Source organism: Pan paniscus, chromosome X, assembly GCF_029289425.2.
Source record: "Pan paniscus chromosome X, NHGRI_mPanPan1-v2.0_pri, whole genome shotgun sequence".
Classification (NCBI taxonomy): Eukaryota; Metazoa; Chordata; class Mammalia; order Primates; family Hominidae; genus Pan; species Pan paniscus.
Genome location: NC_073272.2, coordinates 112276833 through 112291304, shown reverse-complemented (window position 1 = coordinate 112291304; position 14472 = coordinate 112276833). Strand labels below are relative to the sequence as shown.

The 14472-nt window shown below is 42.5% G+C and overlaps 1 protein-coding gene across 5 annotated transcripts in view; it reads left to right on the top strand.

The window, feature by feature from the left end:
• The window catches only part of AMOT (angiomotin), a 66609-nt gene extending 57575 nt beyond the window's left edge, over positions 1-9034 (top strand). For all 5 annotated transcript variants that reach the window (XM_008975561.4, XM_063601755.1, XM_034950343.4 and 2 more), the window contains 4 exons: positions 1200-1322; positions 2740-2972; positions 4225-4914; positions 5247-9034. In XM_008975561.4, coding sequence (XP_008973809.2) covers positions 1200-1322; positions 2740-2972; positions 4225-4914; positions 5247-5344 — 1144 coding nt within the window. In that variant the 3' untranslated portion in view covers positions 5345-9034. The remainder of the gene's footprint in view (positions 1-1199; positions 1323-2739; positions 2973-4224; positions 4915-5246) is intronic.
• The last annotated feature ends 5438 nt before the right edge of the window (positions 9035-14472 follow it).

The following is a 14472-nucleotide window of genomic DNA, read 5'->3' as shown; positions in this document are numbered from 1 at the left end:
CTCCTGCAGATCCCCATTCTCTTAGGAAGTATAATGAAGCAGTGCCAGTTCATTGTTTTCTCGGTCTATTGTCTGATTTCCTTGAAGACCAATATAATTGCATCAGTATTCTCCCTAATCCTAATAACCTCCCTCACCTGCCCACCACACACACACACACACACACGCACGCGTTTTTCCTTATTAATTGGTCTTTGAGTTAATGGCCTGAGACACTTTCAAATGGAACATGATGGTCCTTTATGCAGTTAGAACTCTGGCAAGAGAACAGTCACTTTGTTGGGGTAGACCCATTGATTTGGTGCTAGAATGTTTCAGATGTAGATTAGATAGGAATCGAGTGGGACTGACTCAAAGGCACTATTTATTAGCTCACGTGCCCTACCTAATCTTAGCTGATGTGTCTGTTGTTTGCTTCTAGTACTCAGGTGTATTTACCAATGTTCATCTGTAGCCATAAGTTACCTAGTATACCCTCTGACTTTCTTGAAAGTCTGACCTTTCCCCCTCTATGACTTCTAGGAGAATAAAATGGAAATATATACATATTCCTTTTTTTTTTTTTTTGAGACAGAGTCTCCCTCTGTTGCCTAGGCTGGAGTGTAGTGGCTCGATCTCACCTCACAACAACCTTCACCTCCCGGGTTCAAGTGATTCTCCTGCCTCAACCTCCCAGATAGCGGGGATTACAGGTGTGCACCACCATGCCTGGCTAATTTTTGTATTTTTAGTAGAGACAGGGTTTCTCCATGTTGGCCAGGCTGGTCTCAAACTCCTGACCTCAGATGATCCACCTGCCTCAGCCTTCCAAAGCATTAGGATTACAGGCATGAGCCACCATGCCTGGCCCAATATATACATATTCCTGTTGCTTGGCCATGATCTAAAAACTTGAAGGGGCTATCTGCCAGAAGGTTTTGGGATGATATCTGTTCAGTTCTGAAGGCAAGTCTGTGCATATCTCTTCCCTCACTGACTTTTGCAGCCACTTCTATACTAATAACGTTGCCTTCTACCCTGAATGCTGAACTGTCCTATTTTGGAGGCTCTTACGGGTTAGTTCCCCAGAAACCATCTGTTCCAAATGTGCTTGATTTCAGCTTAGGACTTTCCAGAAAAGCTTTCCTTGACTTAGAAGAAAGATAACATTCATTGATCTTGCTATGCTCCCATCTCATCACTTCCATTTTCCTCCCCAGGGACACAACAGTCATCAGTCACTCTCCTAACACCAGCTATGACACAGCTCTAGAAGCTCGCATCCAGAAAGAGGAGGAAGAAATCTTGATGGCCAATAAGCGTTGCCTTGACATGGAGGGCAGGTAAAATGTTGTTCTGGACCCTGAGGAATCTGAGACATTGATATAGAGACCACAAAGGATCTTTATTCACAGCTAGGAAATCTGATCATGCAGCCTCCCCGCTCCACCATCACCCCTGCCAGCCTGTCACTTAAAGGTGTGAGATGCAATGACATTTACCTTGATAATCTCCACTAAACATGGAATTCCAGGTAGGGTTTCTGTCCCTTTGGCCTTCCTAATTGCTTTTCCTCTTCCCTCTGCCTGAGCTGAATTGTTGGCATTTGCACTCTGGGGTATTCTTTCTAGCACTGCACCACAACCCTGTGATACAGCAGATTGCTTAATAAAAGAGTAAAAGAACATCCACTCGGCCGGGCACAATGGCTCACACCTGTAATCCCAGCACTTTGGAAGGCCAAGGCGGGCAGATCACCTGAGGTCAGGAGTTCAAGACCAGCCTGGCCAATATGGTGAAACCCTGTCTCTACTAAAAATACAAAAATTAGCCAGGTGTGGTGGCGGGCACCTGTATTCCCAGCTACTCAGGAGGCCAAGGCAGGAGAATCGCTTGAGCTTGGGAGGCAGAGGTTGCAATGAGTCAAGATCATGCCATTGCACTCCAGCCTGAGCGACAGAGCTAGAGTCCGTCTCAACAACAACAACAAAAAGAACATCTACTCAAAGTGGAGGTAGGATACCTGATTCCTTTTATAAACACATGATCATTTACTTACTACCTGCAGGTTGTCGCTCATTCATAGAAGATCTCATCTTCTCACTGAGTAAATTGTTTCCATTGACTGAGATTCTTCACTACAGCACCTAGTACATCAGTTCATTCTCTCATATTCAGCCTTTTTTTTCACTGGTACTTTATTGTGACTTACTAAGATTTAAGCAACAGCTCCTGGATGCTCTGCTGTATCCATTTGGGTGTGCAGAAAAAAGAAAAAACATGTTTTAAAAACTGTAGCACACCATCCCCTGTTTTCCAACTCAGAACTAACTAGATCAACCTTTAGTCGAAAAGATAATGGGAGCTCCATGTAGTCATGTAGTCAATTAGACCAAAATGTGGAGGTAGCAAGAAGGTTTTTTTTTTTTTTTTTTGAGATGGAGTCAGTCTTGCTCTGTCACCCAGGCTGGAGTGCAGTGGCACTATCTTGGCTCACTGCAACCTCCGCCTCCCAAGTTAAAGTGATTCTCCTTCCTCGGCCTCCCGAGTAGCTGGGACTATAGGCGCCTGCCACCACACCCAGCTAATTTTTGTGTTTTTAGTAGAGACAGGGTTTCACCATGTTGGCCAGGCTGGTCTCGAACTCCTGACTTTGCAATCCGCCCACCTCGGCCTCCCAAAATGCTGGGATTACAGGCATAAGCCACCGCGCCCAGCCCACAACAAGGTCTTTATATGTTCTTTGCCTTTGGCTCCTAGGATTAAGACCCTCCATGCCCAGATTATTGAGAAGGATGCCATGATCAAAGTACTCCAGCAGCGTTCCCGGAAGGAGCCGAGCAAGACAGAGCAGCTGTCGTGCATGCGGCCAGCGAAGTCTCTGATGTCCATTTCCAATGCTGGATCAGGCTTGCTCTCCCACTCATCCACCCTGACTGGCTCCCCCATCATGGAAGAAAAGCGAGACGACAAGAGCTGGAAGGGGAGCCTAGGTAATGACAGTAAATAAGGAAGATTATAGTCACGTGTTCAAAGAGAGCCCTGAGATAAGCACCCATGCTTAAGGAAAAGGGATGATGGTCCAGGTTCTAGAGAGGAAGGTGTACCAGGGTTTGGGGGGTTTTTTTTTCCTCCTGAGACCCTAGTTCCACATTCTGGAGCTCCTCCACACTTTGAAGTCTCCCGGTGAGAATATCGATTGAGGCCAAGGCTTAGAGGACAAGAATCTTGAGTTTCATTTGGGTGTCAAGGAAGATAACTCTAATTTCCTCTAAACTATTCTCAGATTTGGCCTTTGCCATGTGGCACCTTTATCTTTCTCCAAAGCCCATGTGGCCTTTGTGTCGTTCCAAATGTCAAAATTCCGGCATTTCTGTGTTCCTTCCTCCTCTATAATAGGAGAACCCAGAGTTTTAGTTACACTAAATCGTTTGGGTAGCAGGTTTTGTTCCCACAGTGTTGTCAGATGAGAACAGAATGTACTTTTTCATTCCGTTCCTGTCCATTCCCTCCCCTCTAATCAAAACCCCAGACATATTGTGGATACCACGAGGCACATTTTTAGAGCCTGAGGAAGGAAGCTTATATATTTTTTTATTTTAACCCTTTTTGTTGCTTTTAATTCCTTTCTTGGTCCTCTGATACTTGTAATATCTTTTGGTTAGAATAAGCATTTTGGGGACTATGGTCATGGTGAGAACCTCAGATCACACAATTATTACCACACTCAATCTGTGTCAACAGACTTCTTCCCCAGATCCTTTCTTGCTCCCTGGTAACGTGTGGTAATGGTTTATAAGTGGAGCCGAGTAGGAGCATTCTGACAACTTGGTGGAACCCAATCACCATTGGAAAAATAAATCAAAACAGATACCCAGGTCACTTACAGGCTTAATATGTTGTGCCAGGTGATGGATGAGGACCAGAAGGGATCTTCGAAGTCTGTAAGAAACTTTTAGCCATGGTTGGAGGAGCCTCACACACTGATTTCTGGGTTCCCTGGAGGCAAAAATAAATAATTTAGACTATTTTAAATTATTTAATATTTAATATTTAAAATAATAATATTTTAAATATTTAAATAAATATTTAAATAAATATTTAAATAAATATTTAAATAATATTTACTGATTTAAAAATAAATAAATAAATTTCTTCTGAAATTTGAATGGGAGAACAGGTAATTAGATGTCTGGATTTGAATCCCCTATTGTTTGCTAACGTCTGTTCCTCTTTCATTTGTAGGCATTCTCCTGGGTGGAGACTACCGTGCTGAATATGTCCCTTCCACACCCTCGCCTGTGCCCCCCTCGACTCCCCTGCTCTCGGCTCACTCCAAGACAGGCAGCCGAGACTGCAGTACCCAAACTGAACGTGGGACGGAATCGAACAAAACTGCAGCTGTTGCTCCCATCTCTGTTCCTGCTCCAGTTGCTGCTGCCGCCACTGCTGCCGCCATCACTGCCACTGCTGCCACCATCACCACCACCATGGTAGCTGCTGCTCCAGTTGCTGTTGCTGCTGCTGCTGCTCCAGCTGCTGCTGCTGCTGCTGCCCCGTCTCCAGCCACTGCCGCTGCTACTGCTGCTGCTGTTTCTCCAGCTGCTGCTGGTCAGATTCCAGCTGCTGCCTCTGTTGCCTCAGCTGCTGCCGTTGCTCCTGCTGCTGCTGCTGCTGCTGCTGTTCAGGTTGCTCCAGCTGCTCCGGCTCCAGTTCCAGCTCCGGCTCTGGTTCCGGTTCCAGCTCCAGCAGCGGCTCAGGCTTCTGCTCCTGCTCAGACTCAGGCACCAACTTCAGCTCCGGCTGTGGCTCCAACTCCAGCTCCAACTCCAACTCCAGCTGTGGCTCAGGCTGAGGTTCCTGCAAGTCCAGCTACCGGTCCTGGACCACATCGTTTGTCTATACCAAGTTTGACCTGCAATCCAGACAAAACAGGTAATTATTCCCTTTAGCAGGTAGGTTTTGGTTTAGTTCTGCTCTAAAATACAGATTTATTTCTTGTTGTCTGATGTCTGGGCAGAGTTATCATTTGGACTGAGTTTTTCACGTTCTAAAGGAGAGAGAAGAGAGTCTGTAAATGACTTCTCATCCACCAAGATGGGAACAGGCATGAGTAGAGGCCATTATCTTAGCAGAAGTAAATGAGGGAGGTGGCAGGCAAGTCTCACTTTGCCATTGGCTTCATGAGGGCTCTGATGGTGTCTGGTTCTAGAAATATGGGTTTTTTCTTCATCCCTAAGTGTTTTCTAACCCTTATTTCCATTTAGATGGGCCTGTGTTCCACTCCAATACTCTGGAAAGAAAAACTCCCATTCAGATCCTGGGACAAGAGCCTGATGCAGAGATGGTGGAATATCTCATCTAAACGGCCAAATCAAGAGCTGCAGATTATCAGCAAAAATGCTTTTAATCATTTTCCCCCTTTTATTGGTTCTTGTTTTGAGGGTGAGGACAAGGGTTGTGGGGAGGGGATGTTTTTTAACAGGACTTTTTATTGGAACAATGTACTACTTGAGTAATACCATGTGAACACCAGTCTATTTTGGTATGCTTAGGGAGTACCTCTAAAGACAGATTAATCAGAATGTGCTCTAAAGCTTATTGTTTGAATTTATATGAATACTGGGACTGTTAACAGGTGGCTATACATCGATGTTTTCAATGTGCTTAAATTTGTTTAAATTTTCCATATTCTAGATCATTTTTTATTGAAGAGCACAGTATGTGTGGAAGACAGTGTATAACACGTAGTTTGGAAGTGGGAAGCTAGAGAGAATTGAGTGTGTGCTGTTTTGTATAGTTACTATCCTGTGCAGCAGCTGGAGAAAGCGCTCACCTCAGGCTTACAAAAGGGAATAGTTTCAGGAGCTATGTAAGCTGGAAAAAAGGTAGGGAGTTTTGGGGTGCAGAAGGGTACTGGAGCTAATTTTTTCTTCCAGTTTCCCAGCTACCCTGCCCCAGGGAATTGTGTTTGTCTTCATTTCAGTGGTGCTTTGGAAACGGATTCTTTTGGTTCCCTCCTGGAGGTTCATACATTCATATATATGCTCTGGAATAATTTATGCATTTGGATAATTAATATATTGCTTTCAGATGCTGGGAGAGTACATTAACTGAGTGATGCGCAACTTCCTCTCTCTTAGGGAATTAGACCATCAGAGGCTTTGATGGAGAGTTGCATGGGGTGCTATATGCAGACTTCCATGGTTTGTGTGTAGCCATGAACACAGCTTGCTTGCATTTAGTAAGACCAATCAGCTTAGTGTTTATTTCTTCTACAGCACAGATTCACTGGCTGGGTCTCCAGTCTCAAATTGCCAATCATTTGCAAAGTGAGGAAGGATCTTTGTTGACAGGTTGAATGCTTTGGATTTCTGGTGACTACTTTGAAATAACTTGTTTTGTTTGTCAAATTCTAAGCATATGTCTTAAAAGGCGTTTTTGACTATCACCTCCAAGGGAATAGCATGAGAAACCCAAAGTACTATGCTGCAGTCGGGGGAGAGGTGGATTGCAGCAGTATCCTCAACTACCTCTTCTCACTGTCAGTGACACCATCTTGGAATACCTTTGGGAAGCAGCAGGAAATGTGCATGTGGGTAGAGATCAAAGGAGGCAATGGCTCCAAGCCTTGCCATAGGGCTGCCTCCAAGGACACAGAAGGATGCCAGTTGCCACAGGTCCCTGCCCTGTGTCACCTGTCTGCCCTTCATTAAGGTGAGAAATCTGCAGATAGCATCATTAAGATCAGTTTTAAGGGGTATAGGGAGGGTGAGGGAAGTGGGGGGTGTTAGGTAAGGGTTGGGGGTAGAGGTTTTGGGATGTCTTAGTTAGAAACCAGATTAATAGAAGAGTAGGCCTGATATATTACATCATGAGCCATAGTGGTGGGAAAGAACTTTAGCAATATAGCCCTACCCCCTCATTTTAGTGATGAGGAATCTGAGAACTGGAGAGGTTCAGTGACTTTTTGAAAGTCATACAACACAGCTAACCATTATGCCAATCACCATGCTTATTTTGGGAAACTCTTTATCTTTTTTAAATTCCATTTTATGAAAAGGCATCTTCATGGTCCAGGAAATATGTATCTTGTAAAATGTACCTGGTTGGAGTAGCTTGTCCAGTCTTGACAAACTACTGAATTTCTGTCTTGCCTCTCCTTCAGTGCCTTTTAAAAGGTTTTCCCTTTTCTGATCTGCATTTCAACATACAGTCACATAAATGTCCCCCTGAGAAACCAATCCCACTTCTTTCTAGGAGATTGGGTATCTTAGATAATCTTTTGGGGTTCCTCTGTGAGTATAGGAATGGTATCTTTCCTAATTATCTTCCAAAGGAATTATTTTGTGTGTGTGCGTGTGTGTGTGTAGAGACATAAAGGAGGGTGATGTGATTTTCAGCTAGTCCTTTCACATTTTCAATAATGAGGTAATCATGTTACATACACATTAGTCCTCAGTTATAAAGTGAATCTCAGATAGAAATTAAAAGTGCAGTTGTGTTAAGACTCTTTCATACTACCCTTTAGTCATAAGGAGAAAAAAACACTCAAATAGTAGAAGCAGCAAGTAGCAAACTTCAGGAGAGCTACTTTCTATCCAAATAATTTAAAAAACACTTTTCACCTACTCCTTTCATGGTTATAACACATTGGCAGACTTTTTGCTGGCTCTGGGAGCCATGATTTTAATCACATTCTGCAAGGTGACAAATGTCATACATTCCACATTGTGTGGTAGCCATCTCTTTAGACTCATGTGTTTTGGGGAAAGGAAGAAGTTCTTGGCTGAGTACTATTTTGAACTTTCCAGAACCCTCTCACACCAGAGACAGTTCCTCTCTGTTCGGTTTCCAATCCCCGATAATTTGCTAAAATAACATTGTACATCCAAGAGAGGGAAGAAGAGTATGTCAGTATATTATGCAGAAGATAGATACAGCCTTTTCAGAAGATCTCCACTAGTTTTTGTTCCAAAAATTCAAGTTTATGGGAGAAATCTCAATTAGCCACCTTTTCACAGTTGTGTGGATATAACATTTGGGGGATCTTTCTGGACTCCTACCTATCTGTGCATTTTACCGGCACCTCAGGAAAGGAGGGTGACCAGGTTGTCTTAGCTTGTACTGCTTGGTGATCTCTGAGGACCTTCTAATTCAGTTGTACCCCAGTGTTCCATGTATAGAAAAACTTCATTAGAACAAACTTTACTTGATATGAAACTCCTATTAACAGTCTTTTTTTGAAATAAAAAGTAGCTTGAGCTTTCTTTTAAAATCATGTATCTTGATTGTTGATTTAATGAAGGATTTCCTTTTAATGCTGCTTTTGAGCTTCAAGGTAATAGGACAGCAGGAACCTAAAATATCTGCCATCATCTGCCATGGGAAAGATACCCAGAGACCCATCATGTTCTCTTTTTGTTGTTACACTGTTGGGTGGGTATAACAATTGGAAAATGAACAAACTGATTGATTGTGCAAACTACTTTTTATGACAAGCCTAAACCCTCATAATGCGGCAGCTTAAAGTGTATACATATGCACTAACTTTGATCAATTATATTCTCATATCTGTTAGCTACACAGTCTCCTATTATCTCAATTGCTTATGCGCATATGGAATATGTTACTTAAAACGTGTGCATTCTTACTGAAAATGTTTTCAAAGGAAGGTATCAGCTGTGGGCTAATTGCCACCAATTTCAGCCTGCCACGATTCTTGGAAATATGTCTTCCAAGTGCCATCCATCATCAGTAGGACAAGTGTCGGGAGTTTGTTTATTTTTTTCCAGTAGCAACGATGGGTTACATGGAGCCATGAAACCTCCTTCTGGCCTCCCTTGTGATTAATGGCATGTGTTTGTAAAATGGATAGCTGGGGTTGGCAGATGGCTAGAGAAGAATCGCCTTTGGTTTAAAATGTATGTGGTCCCCTAATGATTGTGACCCCATTCTGTAATCAACTGAGCTAGTTCCAATAAAGTTAAGCAGGTTTAAATCCACTTTGTGCCTATCTTTTCACTGACAATAAAGTTAGCTATTTTAAAATGCAGTACCGTGTGGAAAATGCTTTGGTGTTTACCCGACAGAGGCTTTATTTGTGCTGTATCAGTGATTACTTTCAATTCAGTATGCAGTGAAATTGCCTTTCAAGGGCAGCGTGCAGCAGAATTTGCATTTGCTTGAAGTATGGAATGTGATTATAGATTATAAAGTATTAAGACAACACCACAGGCCACATGCTCTAATCGGTCTCTTTATATACTCAGGCAGCATATATTAAAAGCTTTGCATCTTTTTATCTTCTGGTTTCTAGGGATAAAATGATGGCCACCCAAAGCAGAGAATTTATCCTTTGGTTAGCATTTTGGAAGGCCCCTTGATATTCCTTTTGTACCCTTGTTCTGATGCCAATTCATCAGTTTTGGTTGAGGGAGCTTGTTATTAAAAACAAATCAAAACCACAAACGAGTTGGCTCTTCACTGAAAATGTTAAGGCTGCCTTTACACTGCCCTTTCTGTGCCTCCTGTTTACCAATGAGTTCCAAACCTGACTGGTGAGGCAAGGATCCCCAAGGACTTTGAAATGACACGTTTTCACAGTGAAATAGACTTGATGGGTGTTGCGAAAGGGATAGGGCAGGGGTCTAGAATTCATTCAACTGTAAATTTGATTTTTCTTAAAGTTGGACTTGATTCCCTCCATATTTATGATAAGTGCTTTGAAAACCGTATGGATGAAAGGCCTCCCTCTTTTTCAGGACAAAGAAGATAAGGTATTAAGTTAACCAGACCTTCTTACAAAGCTTTGCAAAGCATTCTTTTCAGAAATGTATTGCGCCCATTTCTTAAGGAGCAGTCACTTGTTGAAAGAAAAAGCAAATGTTCCTTCAAAAATGTGTTAGATTGGCCGGGCATGGTGGCTCACGCCTGTAATCCCAGCACTTTGGGAGGCTGAGGCGGGTGGATCATGAGTTCAGGAGTTCAAGACCAGCCTGGCCAAGATGGTGAAACCCCATCTCTACTAAACTACAAAAATTAGCCAGGCGCGGTAGCAGGTGCCTGTAATCCCAGCTACTTGGGAGTCTGAGGCAGGAGAATCACTTGAACCCAGACGGCAGAGGTTGCAGTGGGCCAAGGTCTTGCCACCGCATTCCAGCCTGGACGACAGAGTGAGACTCCGTCTCAAAAAAAAAAAAAAAAAAAAAAAAGTGTTAGATTGCATTGTAGGAGCATTTCTAGATATTATTATCCAGTTATATAACTGATCTGGCATCTGCATGGTACTTCATCTCTCCCTTTCTGTGTGCACTTCTTATTGAGATAAGTGATCTGCACACCCTATATGAGTTACACAGTGGCAGAAAAAAAATGTTCTGCTTCCCACCTCCATCTTATTCTGCAGTAAGGTTTTTATTGGAGAAAAAAATGTACATGGTTTGGTCTTAGATCACTTTCTACATTGACTGGCAATTGCCCTTGTATTTCAGTGAAGAGCCCTGTGTTACAGGACTTAGTTTCCAAGAAGAAAAATGTTCCCCACAGCACCAAAATTTTATAACACATTACAAATACCCACCCTTTAGATGCACAAACTAACCAAGCCCATGGTATGTATTTTGGTCTCCATGTTTTTTTATTTGCTAGTAGCCTCTACCAATGGATTCAGGCACATGTGAGTTGTTGAATAACTACTTACTAGATGGTGCCATTATGTAGATGGCCCTAGAATACAAAATTTAAAAATAGTCCATGATTCTAGTTTATTACAGAAAACCACACACAGACACACACATTTATAATTCATTGTGATATATGAAATAGCAAAGGTTTGAACAAGAATACAGAACTAATGCAAAGGAGGGAATGATTGTTGGGATGGCATAGGGAGAGGGGAGTGGAGAGGAACTAAACTGAGCTTTGAAGGATATGTAGATGTTAACTAAGTGAACCAGAGGATGGGGATCAACATTCCATGCAGAAGGCATAGCATGTGCAAGGACAATCTCACTTTGTCAGACCCGCAATCAAATGAAGACTCCGTTTCCAAGATCAAAGTCCCTAGAGAACTGCTGTGAATTTTAACAACCTACTAAATGGAAACACAAACTCACTCAGTCAGGTGGTAGAATATACTAGTCTAGAAGTCAAGAGAACATAAAGTTTCAGTCCTACAGTTGCCACTAAACAGATACTTACTTGTGGGCAAGTTCCTTAACAGGATCAGAGAAGTTTATCAGTAAAATGGGGATAAATACCTGTCCCTGTGAACCTTGTGGAAAGGGATAGGAGAGGCTAACAAAGTAAGAATATAAAAATGCCACTCAAGGCTGGGCACAGTGGCTCATGCCTATAATCCCAGCACTTTGGGAGGCCCAGGCGGGCAGATCACCTGAGGTAGGAAGTTTGAGACCAGCCTGACCAACATGGAGAAATCCCATCTCTACTAAAAACACAAAATTAGCTGGGCGTGGTGGCACATGCCTGTAGTCCCAGCTACTTGGGAGGCTGAGGCAGAAGAATCACCTGAACCCGGGAGCCGGAGGTTGCCGTGAGCCAAGGTCGCGCCATTGCACTCCAGCCTGGGCAATAAGAGCGAAAACCCCGTCTCCAAAACAAAAACGAAAACGAAACAAAACAAAAAAGATGCCAGTCAAAGCAAAGGGCTGAATCTATAAAGATGAGATGGTTTCTTTAACTTTTTATTAAGGAAAAATTCAAGCATATGCAAAAACTGAATACCTAGGGCACCTCCATTTACCCATTTCTAGGCTTCAACAATTATCAGTACATGGCTGATCTTGCTTCCTTTATCACCCCCACCCACCCTATATTATTTTGGAGCATATCCCAGACATCATAGCATTTCATCCATAAATATTTCAATATGCATAATGATAAAATTTTTAATAATGAAAAAGTCAAGTGTTATATCTGGAACCAAAATATGTAACACATCAAACAAACAAAACGACAGCATGTTTGTGCTTTGCCACTTACAAAGCTTCTTGGTTTGATACCACAACTCATGCTTTAAATTGAAACATAAGAGGGGTTCCTTCTCTCACAACCCACATATCAAAGGGCAGGATTTTTTTTTTTTAAGGCTCTCCAGTGTAGGTTCCAACTTATTATTTATCCTTCACTCGTATAAAAAGCTCTGTCTCCCTTAATGTCCCTGTCATCCAGCTTTTCCTTGCTTACCCTCGTCTACTAAGTTGGTCACTATCCCAAGTGCACTGATGGTTTTGGGCCCTGGTCACAGTTGTCTCTCTACCCCAAACAACCCAGACAGCATCTTGGCCCATCAGCTCCTTGGCCTCTCTGCCTTCACTGACCTCCACGTCCATTCCACCTCAGCTCACTGTGCCCATGGCCAACCCAGAGCTGGTCATCAATCAGCACTGCTCCACTGTGGACATGTCCACCAGTACCCCACTCTCTGACCACAGTCTCCCACCCTCTCAGTTTGCCTGCTCTGACTCTATCTACCTTTTCACATCAAAGAGACCTCAAATCCCTCAATGCCTCCATTTCCTCCCAAACTTTTAGCTCTTACCCATCTATTCTTGGCCTCAAACTCAATCACTTGAGCCTGCAATCAATTCATACCCTCCAAGAACCTCAACCATTCATTACAAAATCAGAAACTCATGAGTCATCCTTGATACCTCTCTCTCTCTGATAGCTAACATCCAATCTATTACTGATCCTATCAAAATAAATCTCAAAACTCATTCACTTCATTCCAACTCTACTGCCAACAGCCTATTCTAAGCCACCATTATCCTTCACCTAGACTATTTTAGTAGCCTATTCACTGATATGTCATGCCGAATCTTTTGTTGTTGTTGTTGTTGTTTTTGAGACGGAGTCTCACTCTTGTTGCCCAGGCTGGAGTGCAATGGCGCAACATTGGCTCACTGCAACCTTGGCCTCCCCGGTTCAAGTGATTCTCCTGCCTCAGCCTCCCAAGTAGCGGGTTACAGGCACCCGCCACCACGCCCAGCTAATTTTTGTGTTTTTAGTGGAGATGGGGGTTTCGCTATGTTGGCCAGGCTGGTCTTGAACTCCTGACCTCAAGTGATCCACTCACCTCAGCCTCCCGAAGTGTTGGGATTACAGGTGTGAGCCACTGTGCCCAGCCTGCCATGCTCAATCTTGTCCCACTGTTTTTATTCCAGTCACTAGTCAGCAACAAATATAATTAATATCATGTCATTTCCCTGCTTACAATCTTTCAAAAGCTTCCAATTGTAGTGTGAGTAAAATGGTGTCACAAGAGGTAAAACAACTAACCCAAAGTTTTACAATTAGTGAATTTGGAACCAGGATGCAGATATCTTGAACTATTATTCCATCAGAATCATTGTCACAAAATGTAATGAATATCTTTTTTTCTTTATGCTCAAAGGATGCTACTGAGATGACATCATTATTTTCTCTGGTATTAACCTAGAGCAACTATTTTTGAAGTGTGCTCCAAACCATCTGTCTTGAAATCACCTTTTCCCTGGCCTTGCTCCCAGAGACGCTTATCCTGTACTTCTAGAGTAAGACCAAGGAATTTGCATTTTAACAAGCTTCCCAGGGGATTAAAAAAATTATGATAGACACACAATAATTGTACATATTTATGGGGTACAGTGTGATATTTCAATGCATGTACAAATTGTATAATAATCAAATCAGGAATATTAGCATATCCATCGTCTTAACGATTTATAATTTCCTTGTAATGAGAAGATCCAGAAACCTCTCTTCCTAGCTATTTTGAAATATACAATATATCGTTAACTCTAGTCATCCTACTATGCAATAGACCACCAGAACCTATTCCCTCTATTTAACTATATAGCTTTATATCTCTCCTTCCTCTTACCTTCCCCATCCTCTGGTAACCACCGTTCTATTCTCTACTTCTATGAGGACAACCTTTTAGATTTCACATATGCGCGAGATCATGCGGTATTTCTCTTTCTGTGCCTGGCTTGTTTCACTTTGATATGACATCCTCAAGGCTCATCCATGTTGCTGCAAATGACAGAATTTCCTTCTTTTTTACAGCTGAATAGTATTCCATTCTGCATATATATATATATATATATATATACACACACACACACACCCCACATTTTCTTTATCCATTCATCCATTGATGAACACTTAGATTGATTCCATATCTTTGCTACTGTGAACAGTGCTACAATGAACATGAGAATGTTGCTATCTCTTCAGCATGCTGATTTCATTTCCTTTGGATATGTACCCAGTAGTGGAATTGCTAGATCTTTGTAGCTCCTTCTGAAAGCACATACTTTGAGAAGCACTGGCCAAGGATTTCCTGGCATTTATATACTTCTCTTCATCTCTTCAGTCCCCTTGCTACATAACAGACTCCCAACTGCATGTTGTCAAATGGGTAAGTCTGGTGTGGATATTAGCTATCACACACCCTGGTACTTCAGTGGACAGTCACTTTATTTTCTT